The 17,367-nt window shown below is 40.7% G+C and overlaps 2 protein-coding genes across 2 annotated transcripts in view; both read right to left on the reverse strand.

The window, feature by feature from the left end:
* Positions 1–13,886, reverse strand: part of LOC136694202 (mucin-2-like) — a 40,049-nt gene extending 26,163 nt beyond the window's left edge. The window contains exons 1-2 of the mRNA XM_066667581.1: positions 9,455–13,886; positions 6,205–6,575 (exon numbers count right to left, since the gene is read on the reverse strand). Of these exons, the coding sequence (XP_066523678.1) occupies positions 6,205–6,575; positions 9,455–13,136 (4,053 nt within the window). The 5' untranslated portion in view covers positions 13,137–13,886. The remainder of the gene's footprint in view (positions 1–6,204; positions 6,576–9,454) is intronic.
* Positions 13,753–17,367, reverse strand: part of LOC136695017 (mucin-2-like) — a 29,308-nt gene continuing 25,693 nt past the window's right edge. Inside the window, exons 28-32 of the mRNA XM_066668832.1 lie at positions 16,851–16,998; positions 14,681–14,986; positions 14,426–14,593; positions 14,012–14,179; positions 13,753–13,924 (exon numbers count right to left, since the gene is read on the reverse strand). Coding sequence (XP_066524929.1) covers positions 13,753–13,924; positions 14,012–14,179; positions 14,426–14,593; positions 14,681–14,986; positions 16,851–16,998 — 962 coding nt within the window. The remainder of the gene's footprint in view (positions 13,925–14,011; positions 14,180–14,425; positions 14,594–14,680; positions 14,987–16,850; positions 16,999–17,367) is intronic.

Raw genomic sequence — 17,367 nt, forward strand, 5'->3', positions numbered from 1 at the left:
AACTACCATTGTCTCTATTAACCCCGCTTTTTCGGACGCTGACTTAGTTACTCTCCAAGCTCGAGACCCATCCATTTCGAAAATGCTTAGCCATGTCTCTGACCCATCTACTAATCCCATTACAGCACAAGATCTTGACACCATACCAGGCCTTAAAGACCTATACGGCGCCAGAGCGTCCCTCCAAGTCGTCAAAGGCTTGCTAGTTCATGCCACTAACTCGCACACTTCACCTACGTTCGTGGTTCCTCAGTGCCACAGGGGGGTGATGCTGATGCACGCCCATGACTCCCCATCTGCGGGACACAAAGGGGTCAAAGCAACACACCATGCGCTCAGGCAGGTGGCATATTGGCCCCACATGGTAAAAGATGTGGCTGACTACATTAAAGGCTGTCTGGTATGTTGCCAATTTCAACCCTCGAATCCTCTTCATAGAGCCCCCTTGCAAAAGAAAGGAGTATCCTTCCCTTGGTCAAACCTCCAGATAGACTGGGTTGGACCACTCACTCGAACAGTAAGAGGTAACAAGTACTTCCTCACAGTCACGTGTGCATTCACTAAATGGGTAGAATGCCTCCCCGCACCGAATGACACAGCGTTAACCACTGCATACTTACTGATGAACCATGTCTTCTCACGGTTTGGCCTACCCAGCCGTGTCGACTCTGACAGAGGGACACATTTCACAGCTGAGGTCATGCAGCAGCTCTGGCAACTCTTAGGAGTAAAAACCAGCCTTCACATTAGCTACCATCCTCAAAGCTCAGGTCAGGTAGAGCGAGCCAACCGAACTGTTGTTAGCATACTGAAAAAGTACGTAGCAGCAAACCAACGAGACTGGGATGTCAAACTTCCCCTCGTACTGATGGCCATACGGGCGACCCCACACGACGCGGTCGGGGTCTCACCCTTTGAGTTGATGACAGGGAGACAAATGACTCTGCCTCTACATCTGTTATATCAGCCAGGCGAAGCTAGCATAGCCATAGCCTACACCACTCATCAGTATATGGAGGACCTGCAGAAACACCTCAAAGCTACTTTCGCCTTTGCCCAGCAGAAACTGGAAAGAAGTGCAGAAGGTCGCAAAGCGTACTATGATCACAAAGCATCCCACGATGAACTCCAAATAGGGGACAAAGTATGGTACTACATCTTTATCCAACCTGTTGGAAGGTCGCGAAAAACAGGGGGGAATTTGGCCCGCAAATTCCTACCCCGATGGTCCGGTCCCTATAAGATAACAGACAAACTGTCCCCCGTTGTTTACAGGATCAAAATAAACAAAGCTCGGGGCAGTACCGAATTCAAATGGGTCCACCGCAACCAAATCCGACCACACACAACCCCCATGGGACTTGTAGGGGATACTAACGCTTGTGTTAGATCATAAACGACAGAACCAAAGGCAGGAAGGGTGTTAGTTAACAAACAACTATAACCTTCTACTCACACCTTAGTTCTCCTATCCCTTTTCCCTTTTTCTCTCACTCTTTAGCAGGCAACGAGCTTCTAACCAGACTGAGGACACTCAGGGTGCAAGACCCTAGTCCCTCATCGTCAATTATTGTAGAGTGCTTACCCTAGGAAATTTTTATCAAAAAGGGGGGTATCGTGAAAATTTCTTATAATTTATCTAAACGACTCGCCGTAAATACCCTAAATCTAACCATGAGCATCTCTTCCGGTAGGATGGCCCCGCTGCTCATTCTCCTGATCGTCGGCTCCCTAGGAACCGCTGTGCTCCCTGAAGTGATTGAACCAGGTCCTGACTCAGGAATAATACTGAAAGACCAGCCGGGACTGCTAATCACTAATTGCCGCCTCCATACCCAGAGAGTATTTGTACGGTTGAATCCCGCCGAAGCGTGTAGCAAAAACCTACCGATAACCACGCTGCAGACTGGCCGGAATGGAGTTAGATGGACTGAGGAAGCTATCAGCCATGCTGAAGCCGACGTAACTCACATGCTCCGCCAGTTACAAAAGTTTACCGTAACGCAATCAGAACTAAATGGTTTTAATAAACGACCTAAACGCTTCATAGGCGGATTGTTAATGGCAGCTGCAACTGTGGGATCACTACTGAGTCTCGGAACGTCCGCCGTCAATGCCGTCAATGTAGCCACTGTTAAACGTCAAGTAGGGGAATTGCAAGCGGAAATTCCGAACATTAAAACCCAATTAGACAAACAGCAGCAGCACCTGCAAACCATTGGGCAAACCCTACGTGGCACCGTCGTAGTGCTCAACGCTCACAGTGTCGCTTTGAACAAAACGCTCCAGACGGTTAACTCCATGCTTTCAGTAGTACAACTTGACCTTGCCCACATCCAGCTTGTGAATATGTTATTGTCTGATATGCTACAAGAAATCAGCTCCTCTGTAGATAGCCTAGCCATGGGGAGAATCCCTCCCTACTTGGTGCCCCTATCCTTAGTACAGGAGATTTTATCCACAGCAACTCGAGAAGTAGTTACTGATCTCCAGGCCCACCTAGCCTATACCTTAGGTAGCGCCATCCCAATTTATGTTAATCCTCAAGACCGAGAATTAGCATTCATTATTAACCTTCCCATAATGGCGCCTGAAAACATATACCGTTTGAAAGATGTTGTCAACGTTGGTTTCTGGCAAGATTCTGCCTACGTTCGTGTGAAAACAACATCTCTTGTAGCATACCAAGACGATAACCCTGACCTATATCTGGTACCCAATTTGCTTATGTGCACACTCACTAAAGACATTCACTACTTGTGCCCTAGCAAACCTTTCATTCGTGACAGCGCAAATGGGATCTGTGGCCTTAAGCCTATGATGAGTAATACTCAATGCCCGGTAGTCGTCACGCCCCGACGTTTGGTAACCAGTACTCAAGCTGAAATTGTTGGAAATCGTTGGTTGGTTAACACCCCCTTTAGAGAGGCCCTACTAACCTATGATCAACATGACACCTCAGAAAGGGTACTCCTTCCTAGCCAAACCTTCTGGGTAGACGTCCCCGTAAACGCAATCTTACATGTAGGAGACCTGGCCCTGTATCACCTAAACCCTGACCAATATGAGAGCGACATAGAAATCTCAGAGTTCTTCTCCAAACACACCATCGAGCTAGATACTAAAACCCTAACTCGCCTAGAATATGAGGGAACCCAAGTCATTGACCTGACCCCCATAGATAACACTCTTAGAGAACTGTCGTCTCAACCCCTATGGCCAGTTCAGCCTGTCACCTATGCATGGTCCACCCCGGACACCTTACTAGTTACCCTGGTAGGATTAGGATATCTTTTGACCTTTGGTATAGCTTGGTTCTATTTCAAACGCACTCGAGCCCTCCAGAGCAGGTTAGAAACTTGGTCTAATAAAATGGTCAAATTCGTTAGACATAAGAGAGCCCAGAGAGGTGAACCCCCAAGTTTTAGATATGAAGCCGAAGGCCATGTCGAAGAATCAGCTCTCGAGGTCGCGTTTGAACAAGACCTGCCCCTAAATAATTAGGATCCCTTCAGCCTGCAAACATACACATTCCATATGCACCCATACACTAATAGTAATACATCAGCTCTGGAAATGTGTTTGAATATGCTTGCTGATCTCACCTTCCTCCACAGCAAAGTTTCTTTTCAGCTCCATGCTCCCTGCAGAACCATAAAACTGAAAAGAAAGGGGGGAATGTAGTGGAGTATGGACCAAATATGAATATTGGACAATGAAGGAATAATGAAATGAAAGGTTTTAAATTAAACCTTTCTCACTCTGACCAGGACCTTCGTCTGGTCCCGAAGTCAACATTCCACAGGACTGTTTGAACAACGGGTGCAAAGCCCCCACACACGCACACTCATAAGCTAAGAGCATCAAAGAACCCTTTAACGTAACATATGGCATCTGGATCCCCTAACCTCTTCAGGAACTCGAGATAACTTTTATGATGCTTTTAGAGAGACAGGAACTTCAAACAAAGAAGAGAGCTTTTACGGCCGCCTATGACAAAGTGGCGCCTCAATATCCCTTATCTTTCACGGGGATCAACAGATGTTCAAACCAAAGTGACCTCGAGTGAACTCCCGTGAATCACCAACCAAAACACGGATTAACAACGACACCAAATGGACACTGGCGGAACTACACCTCGCTCGGAGTCGCCGCAAGACAATAGCGAAAATAGTCGATCTCTGAATTATTTGTATATAAACGAATGTATTAATGTCACTTTCTGTACCCTCAGATGAATGCCTACCTCCTAATGAAATGATGTATAGTGCCGATTGTTTCTATTACAAAGATCAGTTTTGTCTCTGAATGAGAGAAAATGGATTAATGTTTTATTTTTCAGCGTATCATCACGAATTGGACGTGAACAATGTACTCAAGATGGGACCTTATGTAAATGTCTGATATTAATAGTCCAATGTACTCATTGTTATAGGTTGATAACAGGTATAAGAATTTTGATACGAGAAACTCATATTCCTTATGTATGAATCACAGATTCAAACCCCCTCCTCCTACTCTCTCTCTCTCTCTCCCTCACGAGAGTCACGTGAGTCTGGACTCGCGTCCAATCAGAAAGAGGACGCCTCCCATTAGGGCGTGACCGCGCCAGCCTTGAAAAGGCCAAACAGCAAGACAGACAAGGAGTTCGAAGTTTGAAGAGTCGCGAGGACTCTACAAAGTAACGGACCACTGAAAAAAGAGAGGACCACGAGGAGATCCGAGAAACCTTAAACAACAAAAAAACGCTGTCTCTTCCACGCCGACAACGAAACAAAGGAACCCTCTCAGAGACTTCAGAAAAGCTTACGAGAGACGTCTCGAAATTAGCTAAGAGTATGAAGTTTAACTAATAAGTCGAATAATTTGAATATCTTTCTTTTCTTTTAATCTTGTTTATGTTTATTACCTACCTAAGTTTAATCTCACGACTAATCGAAGCAGGGGAACTTATTCGTGGCCAGAATAAGGAAACACTGCCGAGGTACCATAGAGTCTTAGAATAAGTGAGTTTATTGAAGCGGTTTTTCAGTTCTGGAGCTGCAGCAACCAGCGAACTTTCGTCTAAACGTCCATATTTTGGACTCTCCCACTCCGGACCGAAGGCCGAAGAGAGGATCCTGCCGCCTGCGTCATCACCCTCCGGGTACGCCCGAGACAACTCAATCAACAAGAAAGACCTCCACGCTAAACCAGCCTGGACGCTTCTGCGGTAAGAACCGCGAGACTAAGTGAGACGCCTCCATTCCCAGGATTCCAAAGAGCCTCTGCATCCAAACGAGTGGTAAAAACCCGACGAAAAGTAAGCTAAACTTATGCACTTCCAGAGCTGAACACCGAATTAAGTTCTTGATAAATTCTGTATTAATTAAACCTTAGTTAGTAACCTTAGTCACAAGTTAGAAGTGCCTAGCTCACCTTAAGGTCAAAATCAGTTCCCCCTGCCGGACACCGTGAGATTACAAGGTTGTGCTATGTTAACTAAATATCTTCTTTTTATTAATAAAACTCTCATTATTTGAAGTCACAGTGTTTGCAATTTATTCATTAGAATTTCTGAAAATCCTGAAGAACTCATTTAGCATGATTATTATTCATTCTCAAACTAATTATTAATGTTTTAATTGCTTAAACCGATTATAAATCTTAATTAATATCATTAAGTCAAATATCAGAGGTTGGAGGAGTTTGAATAAGGTCAAGGCTATAAAACAAATTATAAAATTATATATATATGTATCGGGGTGTATGACCAACATCCACTACACTGAGAATGAGAGCTAGGATCAGGGGATGGGTAATAAGAGGTGGTGATCCCATATCATAATTGTGTTTTTTTGGTTCTTCCATGGTCAGTCACGCCAGTTGGCATTTCCCATAATGAGATACCTTGCTTATCAGAGATCCATAAATGGATAATATGGTAAAATAAAAATCATATAGGTCAGGTATTTGGTGGTATTTATTAAGTTATATATGAGTTCTGGATTCATTTTTATTTTGTGTGTAATGTGAAAATATTGAAATAAAAATTACTTTGAACAGATTAAAAAGATAGAGCCTTTGCTGGATGCTACTTTTATATTTTTTAAATTCACCTGTTTACAGAGGAATTTTTCAAAATTGGTCATTCAAAACCCCATCTTTTCAAGAACTGACATCTTTAAAATATATCTAAAAAGTAAAATATTGTGTTTATATTACCTTTCTAGGTGGATTGAGGTATGAGCAACCAGGCACAGTTGTAGTAGTAGAAGTGCTTCTAATAGTTGTTGTGGTAGTAGTAGTAGTAGTAGGAGGAGGAGGAGGAGGAGTACTTGTAGAAGTAGTTGTAGTAATAGTAGAAGGAATACTTCTAGTAGTAGTAGTAGTAGGAGTAGTATTAGGAGTGCTTGTAACAGTAGGAGTAGAAGTACTAACAGTAGAAGAAGTACTACTACTGGTAGAAGTACTTGTTTTTGGAGAAAATGTTGTAGTAGAGCAAGGTAGTGGCTGTTTCTTAACATTGCATGCTGAATCACAATAAGCAGTGAAACACCACCCATTTCCATCAGTTTCATTATAGATGAAAGACCCTAGATGTAAAATGAAGAGATTTGATTAACAAATCATGCTGCAGAGAAAAAGGCAAAGACAAATTCTGTGAAATTCTGTGCTTAATTTAATTTATATAAACAAACACACAAATATAAGCACCCCTAGTCAATTTACAATTTTCGCTATTATTTTATGTAACTTATTTTCATATCATGAAATATGTAATTTGACCTAGGCTATTCAAGCTTATGCATAATGATTTGCAAAACTGGACTAAGAACTTATGGCAGAGAAAAGACATATTTGAAAAACAACCAATTCTGTTTAAACAGACCTTAACATAATGTGATAACTTTGCTGCATTCAGGCTTTTTGTTGCTAACATTAGAAGAGAAAATAATATATGAAAAGGACCACTAAATGAAACTATCATAACTAAAATAAAGACTTCTAATTTCTTTTGTATTATTATTATTATAAATGAAATAATTTATGTACTTATTTTTTGCCTCCCTCATCCAATTCATTTTACAAATCATATGAAAGACTTGGTTATCATTGACAGAAGGCAGATGTTAATTTCAAAGACAACAAAGAAAGCAAAATGGCCCTGAACAACAAAGAAAGCAAAATGGCCCTGAAAAAAATCATGTCACTTAATAATCATACTGAGTATATCTTATTGTGGAATAATATTTAAAACAATCTGTTATTGTACGAGTTCAACACTCATTAAAATAATTAGCATTTTTTATGTAATTTTTGGTCATTCACTAATGAACTGAGATTCGGTGTTTCACATTTTACTATTTATTATTTTTTGCTATATTATACACCTTACTGCCACTAATACTTACTATTTTCTTAGAGTTTTAGAGTAAACACTTTTTGTATGTTGTAGATTTAGACTAAACCTTTTAGTATGAGTCTTAATAAATCTTTAAGGTGTGTTTGCTTTGGAATGCTCACTTTTCCTGATGAAATCACTTACTGATAAAACCAGATGCCATGTGTTTTTCATTATTTCTATATTCTGACATGTATTACAGAAAACAATATTGCACAATACACATGGGAAAACCTCAAAATTCTTGGTTATCTAATCAAATTGTCCAATTTGACTTACAAACAGCGTAAATGCCTTTCAAATACACAAAACAGCACACTCTGTATTATGTGAATGTGCTTTATTTTTAAATTCTTCCAAAGAGTGCTAAATATATGGAGTCAATTAAATATTATTAGTACTTATGCATTTTTTTACAGTTTCCAACACAAAATTTCAGTACTGTATAACATTTTTCAAACTTGCAGATAACACAATACAGGAGATGTTTTTCTTTGCTTAAATATATAATATGTTCATCTAACATTTCTTAAACTCTTTCATCGTGATTATCTTTGAAATGTGAATATTTCAATAGCATGTGATTGCAAGCATTCTTCCTAAAACAGTATAAACCCTAAATAAAATAGCTGAATATGAAATTACTGTGGTATAAATTGTGCATTGCATAACACTAAAAGCCACCAATTTTTATACAAGATAATCTAATGATTTCATGCATATATATCAAATTTCTTAATTTAGCTGAAAAACTAATGTGATTACCACCTATGGCTGGATCATTTCTAAAGTTACTCTGTTCAAAATTAGCAGCTTATTGTGAACACAACTATGAGTAGTAGCCATGGTGTGATGTGAACATGAACCTGTAGTAGAAACGATACAAAGTAGTTAAAAAAAATCACTTCTTTTACTTGTGTCTATTGTTGCTTTTTGAAAAATCCCATTCCAAAAAATAAGTGCTCTTATTCAAAATGTCAACAAAACAATGTAATAATGTGCAAAAAATAAAACTTTGTTATTTTATAATATATTTTTGCTGAAACTTATAAAGATTATTTTCGATATATTGTATATGTTTGAATATAGGTCCCCATTTTCAACACCAGCAACATGGTCTAAATAAAGTTTGCATAAGGGCATATTTACTACTGTGTTGAATCACGTCTTACATTAACTATTCTCCAGAATTATTTGGAATCTGAGGAGAACAAATGCTGTAGTTTTGAAATTGAAAGAAGTTTTCCTATTTTTGCTTGAAATAAGATTTCAGATGCTCAACAACTTGGGGTTATAGTATTATAATGCATCAGTTGTTTTTAAATTGGTGACAGGTCTGGACACTTTTATTAAGGAGCAACGCTGTTGTAATCCCTGCGTAATGAAAAATAAAAAGGCCTTCCCAGAAAAGTGCCAGCATAAATGGCAGCTTGTTGAAATTGAGAAAATGAAGCAAGTGTCTGCCTGCTGAAATGACTTTTGGGAAAATTCTATATTGAAGATAACCTCATCTAGTGACACATTTAACACCAGAATTGCTGAAAGCCGTGTATTGATATGTGCATGGTGACTGACTAACTTTACTTTTATGAACGATTATCGTCCCACCCCTTCTGTGTTTCTCTCAATCCAAAATGGAGCAAGTTACACCCCAGTTACACCCCAAGATCACACTGAAAACCAGATGAATCTGGTCAGTGTCCCATCAGTGCATCTCTAGTATAATAATGATGAAATCCCCAAGTTCTAAAATGATGGTGCCTTCTTTAACAGAATGCTGAAACCCTTTCTATATTTACTTCTAAAAGACTTTTCCTCTTTGAGATATTTAAACCCAAGCATGTCACTGATCTGCTGCAAATTTGTATACTTTTTTTTAATGTGATTTTTACTTTTTCAATTTCATAATGTCAACTATAACAACTCATTTTAATCGCAGAAAAAACCATGGCACATACAAACTATAATCCTGTTTTCAGTAATTTTTTTTTCCATCATGGCATTGACGTATGATTAAAAAAATAATAATACATAAATAAATAATGATATCTGAAATTGCAAAGTACTTACCTGGGGGGATATTTTTGTCCATGTATGAGCAGACACATTGTGTCACAGGCGTCGTGGTATTGATTACCTGCGGTTCATGTGATTTTGTGACTAGTGGCTGTGTATGGACATGAAATGTTGATGTGCTTGTTGTTACTGGTGTTGAAGGGCTTTCCACTGTTGTTGGTGAACTTTCTGTGGTAGTTTCTGGAATTCCAGTGATGATTGTAGTGGTCACAGGTGTAGTTGAAGTTATCTCAGTAGTGACTGGAGTCAGAGTACTACTTGTTGGTGTTTCTATTGTTATAGCTCTTGTGGTTGTCAAGCTTGATGATGTTTCTGTTGTGAGACTTGTGCTTCCTGTACCAGGGGTGGTTGTTTGGGTTTCAGTAGTTGTTGTACCTGTGAAGATTGGTGTTGAAGGTGTTTCCACTGTTGTTGTTGGTGAACTTTCTGTGGTAGTTTCTGGAATTCCAGTGGACACAGGTGTAGTTGAAGTTCCCTCAGTGACTGGAGTCACAGTACTACTTGTAGGTGTCTCTATTGTTGTAGCTATTGTGGTTGTCAAGCTTGGTGATGTTTCTGTTGTGAGACTTGTGCTTCCTGTACCAGGGCTGGTTGTTTGGGTTTCAGTAGTTGTTGTACCTGTGGATATTGGTGTTGGAGTTTCCAATGTGGTTGTTGGTGAACCTTCTGTAGCAGTTGATGGAATTACAGTGATAATTGTAGTGGACACAAGTGTAGTTGACGTTCCCTCAGTGACTGGAGTCAGAGTACTACTTGTAGGTGTCTCTGTTGTTGTAGCTGTTGTAGTTGTCAAGCTTGGTGATGTTTCTGTTGTGAGACTTGTGCTTCCTGTACCAGGTGTGTTTGTCTGGGTTCCAGTAGTTGTTGTACCTGTGGATACTGGTGTTGAAGGAGTTTCCAATGTTGTTGTTGGTGAAATTTCTGTGGTAGTTTCTGGAATTCCAGTGGACACAGGTGTAGTTGAAGTTCCCTCAGTGACTGGAGTTAGACTTGTGCTTTCTGTACCAGGTGTGGTTGTCTGAGTTCCAGTAGTTGTTGAAACTGTGGTTATTGTTGTTGAAGGAGTTTCCACTGTTGTTGTTAGTGAACTTTCCGAGGTAGTTGATGGAATTCCAGTGATAATTGTAGCGGTCACAGGTGTAGTTGAAGTCCCCTCAGTGACTGGAGTCAGAGTACTACTTGTAGGTGTCTCTGTTGTTATAGCTGTTGTGGTTGTCAAGCTTGGTGATGTTTCTGTTGTGAGACTTGTGCTTCCTGTAACAGGTGTGTTTGTCTGGGTTCCAGTAGTTGTTGTACCTGTGGATACTGGTGTAGAAGGAGTTTCCAATGTTGTTGTTGGTGAACTTTCTGTGGTAGTTTCTGGAATTCCAGTGGACACAGGTGTCGTTGAAGTTCCCTCAGTGACTGGAGTCAGAGTACTACTTGTAGGTGTCTCTGTTGTTGTAGCTGTTGTAGTTGTCAAGCTTGGTGATGTTTCTGTTGTGAGACTTGTGCTTTCTGTACCAGGTGTGTTTGTCTGGGTTCTAGTAGTTGTTGTACCTGTGGATACTGGGGTTGAAGAAGTTTTCAATGTTGTTGTTGGTGAACTTTCTGTGGTAGTTTCTGGAATTCCGGTGGACAGAGGTGTAGTTGAAATTCCCTCAGTGACTGGAGTCAGAGTACTACTTGTAGGTGTCTCTATTGTTATAGCTGTTGTGGTTGTCAAGCTTGGTGATGTTTCTGTTGTGAGACTTGTGCTTCCTGTACCAGGGCTGGTTGTTTGGGTTTCAGTAGTTGTTGTACCTGTGGATATTGGTGTTGGAGTTTCCAATGTGGTTGTTGGTGAACCTTCTGTAGCAGTTGATGGAATTACAGTGATAATTGTAGTGGACACAAGTGTAGTTGACGTTCCCTCAGTGACTGGAGTCAGAGTACTACTTGTAGGTGTCTCTGTTGTTGTAGCTGTTGTAGTTGTCAAGCTTGGTGATGTTTCTGTTGTGAGACTTGTGCTTCCTGTACCAGGGGTGGTTGTTTGGGTTCCAGTAGTTGTTGTACCTGTGGATACTGGTGTTGAAGGAGTTTCCAGTGTTGTTGGTGAACTTTCTGTGGTAGTTTCTGGAATTCCAGTGGACACAGGTGTCGTTGAAGTTCCCTCAGTGAATGGAGTCAGAGTACTACTTGTAGGTGTCTCTGTTGTTGTAGCTGTTGTAGTTGTCAAGCTTGGTGATGTTTCTGTTGTGGGACTTGTGTTTCCTGTACCAGGGGTGGTTGTTTGGGTTCCAGTAGTTGTTGTACCTGTGGATACTGGTGTTGAAGGAGTTTCCAGTGTTGTTGGTGAACTTTCTGTGGTAGTTTCTGGAATTCCAGTGGACACAGGTGTCGTTGAAGTTGCCTCAGTGACTGGAGTCAGAGTACTACTTTTAGGTGTCTCTATTGTTGTAGCTGTTGTGGTTGTCCAGCTTGGTGATGTTTCTGTTGTGAGACTTGTGCTTCCTGTACCAGGTGTGTTTGTCTGGGTTCCAGTAGTTGTTGTACCTGTGGATACTGGTGTTGAAGGAGTTTCCAATGTTGTTGTTGGTGAACTTTCTGTGGTAGTTTCTGGAATTCCAGTGGACACAGGTGTCGTTGAAGTTCCCTCAGTGACTGGAGTCAAAGTACTACTTGTAGGTGTCTCTGTTGTAGTTGTCAAGCTTGGTGATGTTTCTGATGTGAGACTTGTGCTTCCTGTACCAGGGGTGTTTGTCTGGGTTCCAGTAGTTGTTGTACCTGTGGATATTGGTGTTGAAGGAGTTTCCAATGTTGTTGTTGATGAACTTTCTGTGGTAGTTTCTGGAATTCCAGTGGACACAGGTGTCGAAGTTGCCTCAGTGACTGGAGTCAGAGTACTACTTTTAGGTGTCTCTGTTGTTGTAGCTGTTGTAGTTGTCCAGCTTGGTGATGTTTCTGTTGTGAGACTTGTGCTTCCTGTACCAGGTGTGTTTGTCTGGGTTCCAGTAGTTGTTGTACCTGTGGATACTGGTGTCGAAGGAGTTTCCAATGTTGTTGTTGGTGAACTTTCTGTGGTAGTTTCTGGAATTCCAGTGGACACAGGTGTCGTTGAAGTTCCCTCTGTGACTGGAGTCAGAGTACTACTTGTAGGTGTCTCTGTTGTTGTAGCTGTTGTAGTTGTCAAGCTTGGTGATGTTTCTGTTGTGGGACTTGTGCTTCCTGTACCAGGTGTGTTTGTCTGGGTTCCAGTAGTTGTTGTACTTGTGGATATTGATGTTGAAGGAGTTTCCAATGTTGTTGTTGGTGAACTTTCTGTGGTAGTTTCTGGAATTCCAGTGGACACAGGTGTCGTTGAAGTTCCCTCAGTGACTGTAGTCAGAGTACTACTTGTAGGTGTCTCTGTTGTAGCTGTTGTAGTTGTCAAGCTTGGTGATGTTTCTGTTGTGAGACTTGTGCTTCCTGTACCAGGTGTGATTGTCTGGGTTCCAGTAGTTGTTGTAGCTGTGGATACTGGTGTTGAAGGAGTTTCCACTGTTGTTGTTGGTGAACCTTCTGTAGCAGTTGATGGAATTACAGTGAAAATTGTAGTGGACACAGGTGTAGTTGAAGTTCTGTCAGTGACTGGAGTCAGACTACTACTTGTAGGTGTCTCTATTGTTGTAGTTGTTGTTTCTGTGGATACTGTTGAGGAAGATGTTGCGGAGCACATTTCATCGGCACTGCAACATAGTACTCTAATTTCAAAATTATAACATTTTAAAAATGCAGTCTGATCTCTGTTATGACAAACAAGGCCAACTGTACGATTACATGTGACTTTCTGAGGTAAGTCTTCTAAAGACACTTCACGGTAAAACTCAGCTCTGCATTCAACCGCCTCTGGTTCCTTACAATGAATAAGTCTTGACTGCCAAAGACTTTCAATGGATTCAATCTCTCCTCCTCCTCTATTTGGTTCATAAGTAGGATAGTGTGTGTCAAACCACTGAGACCAAGAGCACCCACAGGAAGGGGTTGTACCTGTGGTTATTGGTGTTGAAGGAGTTTCCAATGTTGTTGTTTGTGAACTTTCTGTGGTAGTTTCTGGAATTCCAGTGGACACAGGTGTAGTTGAAGTTCCCTCAGTGACTGGAGTCAGACTTGTGCTTTCTGTACCAGGTGTGGTTGTCTGAGTTCCAGTAGTTGTTGAAACTGTGGTTATTGGTGTTGAAGGAGTTTCCACTGTTGTTGTTAGTGAACCTTCCGTGGTAGTTGATGGAATTCCAGTGATAATTGTAGTGGTCACAGGTGTAGTTGAAGTCCCCTCAGTGACTGGAGTCAGAGTACTACTTGTAGGTGTCTCTATTGTTATAGCTGTTGTGGTTGTCAAGCTTGGTGATGTTTCTGTTGTGAGACTTGTGCTTCCCGTACCAGGTGTGTTTGTCTGGGTTCCAGTAGGTGTTGTACCTGTGGATACTGGTGTTGAAGGAGTTTCCACTGTTGTTGTTGGTGAACCTTCTGTAGCAGTTGATGGAATTACAGTGATAATTGTAGTGGTCACAGGTGTAGTTGAAGTTCTCTCAGTGACTGGAGTCAGAGTACTACTTGTAGGTGTCTCTATTGTTGTAGCTGTTGTGGTTGTCAAGCTTGGTGATGTTTCTGTTGTGAGACTTGTGCTTCCTGTACCAGGGGTGGTTGTTTGGGTTCCAGTAGTTGTTGTACCTGTGGATATTGGTGTTGAAGGAGTTTCCAATGTTGTTGTTGGTGAACTTTCTGGAATTCCAGTGGACACAGGTGTAGTTGAAGTTCCCTCAGTGACTGGAGTTAGACTTGTGCTTTCTGTACCAGGTGTGGTTGTCTGAGTTCCAGTAGTTGTTGAAACTGTGGTTATTGTTGTTGAAGGAGTTTCCACTGTTGTTGTTAGTGAACTTTCCGAGGTAGTTGATGGAATTCCAGTGATAATTGTAGCGGTCACAGGTGTAGTTGAAGTCCCCTCAGTGACTGGAGTCAGAGTACTACTTGTAGGTGTCTCTGTTGTTATAGCTGTTGTGGTTGTCAAGCTTGGTGATGTTTCTGTTGTGAGACTTGTGCTTCCTGTACCAGGTGTGTTTGTCTGGGTTCCAGTAGTTGTTGTACCTGTGGATACTAGTGTTGAAGGAGTTTCCACTGTTGTTGTTGGTGAACCTTCTGTAGCAGTTGATGGAATTACAGTGATAATTGTAGTGGTCACAGATGTAGTTGAAGTTCTCTCAGTGACTGGAGTCAGAGTACTACTTGTAGGTGTCTCTATTGTTGTAGCTGTTGTGGTTGTCAAGCTTGGTGATGTTTCTGTTGTGAGACTTGTGCTTCCTGTACCAGGGGTGGTTGTTTGGTTTCCAGTAGTTGTTGTACCTGTGGATATTAGTGTTGAAGGAGTTTCCAATGTTGTTGTTGGTGAACTTTCTGGAATTCCAGTGGACACAGGTGTAGTTGAAGTTCCCTCTGTGATTGGAGTCAGACTTGTGCTTTCTGTAGCAGGTATGGTTGTCTGAGTTCCAGTAGTTGTTGAAATTGTGGTTATTGTTGTTGAAGGAGTTTCCACTGTTGTTGTTAGTGAACTTTCCGTGGTAGTTGATGGAATTCCAGTGATAATTGTAGTGGTCACAGGTGTAGTTAAAGTTATCTCAGTAGTGACTGGAGTCAGAGTACTACTTGTAGGTGTCTCTGTTGTTATAGCTGTTGTGGTTGTCAAGCTTGGTGATGTTTCTGTTGTGAGACTGGTGCTTCCTGTATCAGGTGTGTTTGTCTGGGTTCCAGTAGTTGTTGTACCTGTGGATACTGGTGTTGAAGGTGTTTCTTTTGTTGTTGTTGGTGAACCTTCTGTAGAAGTTGATGGAATTACAGTGATAATTGTAGTGGACACAGGTGTAGTTGTAGTTCTGTCAGTGACTGGAGTCAGAGTACTACTTGTAGGTGTCTCTATTGTTGTAGTTGTTGTTTCTGTGGATACTGTTGAGGAAGATGTTGCGGAGCACATTTCATCGGTACTGCAACATTGTACTCTAATTTCAAAATTATAACATTTTAAAAATGCAGTCTGATCTCTGTTATGACAAACAAGGCCAACTGTACGATTACATGTGACTTTCTGAGGTAAGTCTTCTAAAGACACTTCACGGTAAAACTCAGCTCTGCATTCAACCGCCTCTGGTTCCTTACAATGAATAAGTCTTGACTGCCAAAGACTTTCAATGGATTCAATCTCTCCTCCTCCTCTATTTGGTTCATAAGTAGGATAGTGTGTGTCCAACCACTGAGACCAAGAGCACCCACAGGAAGGGGTTGTACCTGTGGTTATTGGTGTTGAAGGAGTTTCCAATGTTGTTGTTTGTGAACTTTCTGTGGTAGTTTCTGGAATTCCAGTGGACACAGGTGTAGTTGAAGTTCCTTCAGTGACTGGAGTCAGAGTACTACTTGTTGGTGTTTCTATTGTTGTAGCTGTTGTGGTTGTCAAGCTAGGTGTTGTTTCTGTTGTGAGTCTTGTGCTTCCTGTACCAGGGGTGGTTGTCTGGGTTCCAGTAGTTGTTGTACCTGTGGATATTGGTGTTGAAGGAGTTTCCACTGTTGTTGTTGGTGAAACTTTTGTGGTACTTGATGGAATTCCAGTGATTGTCGTATGGATTATATGAGTAGTTGGGGTAGATGTTGAAAATTCAGTGACAGTTGGACTCGTCACTTTTGTAGTTGAGTAGGTGCTTCTTGTACCAGGTGTGTTTGTTGTGGGGGTTACAGGTGAGGGTTCTGTAAGAAATTATTTTATTTTCAACTTTCATTCATTAATAATAAAGTTATTTTCTGCTAATTTGTGAAATGCACATCTTACCAGGTGTTGTGAATGTAAATATTGTAGTTGTGATTGTAGTAGTGGAAATGTCACATGTAAACATGCTCCTGTTAATTGTTCCATTTGGCCCACACACAGCAAGCAAACATGTTCCATTTCCATCTGTTGTGTTGTATAGTACTTTTCCTAAATCAACATGATGTTGACAGTAATAAAGAAAAAACATTTAGTGAATAATTTTAAAGTAAGTATAGCTTCTGTGTTACCTTGGACATTGTAAAGATTGTGTTACTGGAAAATGTACTAACCTGTTTCATATTGACAAGAAGGACCCTGTAAGGAACAATTGCTTCACAAAGAATGATAGATTATTGTTAAATATCAACTTGACCATCACAAACCCTTAACATGTGGATAATTATTTTTAAACATCACTAATATTTTGAAAATAAAAAAATGTGGCTAAAGGTTGTTTCGGGCTAAAGCTAATTTTCTCTATATCATATGCAAATTCTCATAATTTTATTATTCATGTTTAGTATTGATTTAGTAATGATGCCTTCATTATCTTAAAACCTTTGCAAAGAAAAGATCCACAACATAGCAGCTCTTATACTATACCATTTAGTGCAATTTCCTTCTGGAGGAATTTCATCTCCAATTTTGTAGCGATGGCCATTCATATAGCAACCACACTGAGGCTCTGTAACACATGTCATGATGTCCTCATCCAGGTATGGCCTCTTTGAAGGGCACTTGGGAAAACATCCTAAGACAAAACAAACAACAACAGTGTAATAGTGTACATTATTAACAATTTGCAACAAGGCTTCATGTACATTTGGATTGTCAGTAATATACACTAATCAGTCATAATTTCTCATCTGTTGCTCTGCATACATATTAGGCCTCATTTCCAATTTACTTCAGTGGTTAGCTGGAGCCCTGTTGTGTGTGATTTACCTTTACCATTGCAACACTGATTAACTATTGTCCATTATATCAGAGTCACTGTAGTTTGGACAATTATCCACCACCCAAATGATACCAGTCCTGTGATGGTCCTTATCACTGAAGAACAGGGAGAATTTGAGTCCATTTGACAAAAGCTTCTGCTTTGTATGTAAACTATAATTTG

Source organism: Hoplias malabaricus, chromosome 4 (genome assembly GCF_029633855.1).
Source record: "Hoplias malabaricus isolate fHopMal1 chromosome 4, fHopMal1.hap1, whole genome shotgun sequence".
NCBI lineage: Eukaryota > Metazoa > Chordata > Actinopteri > Characiformes > Erythrinidae > Hoplias > Hoplias malabaricus.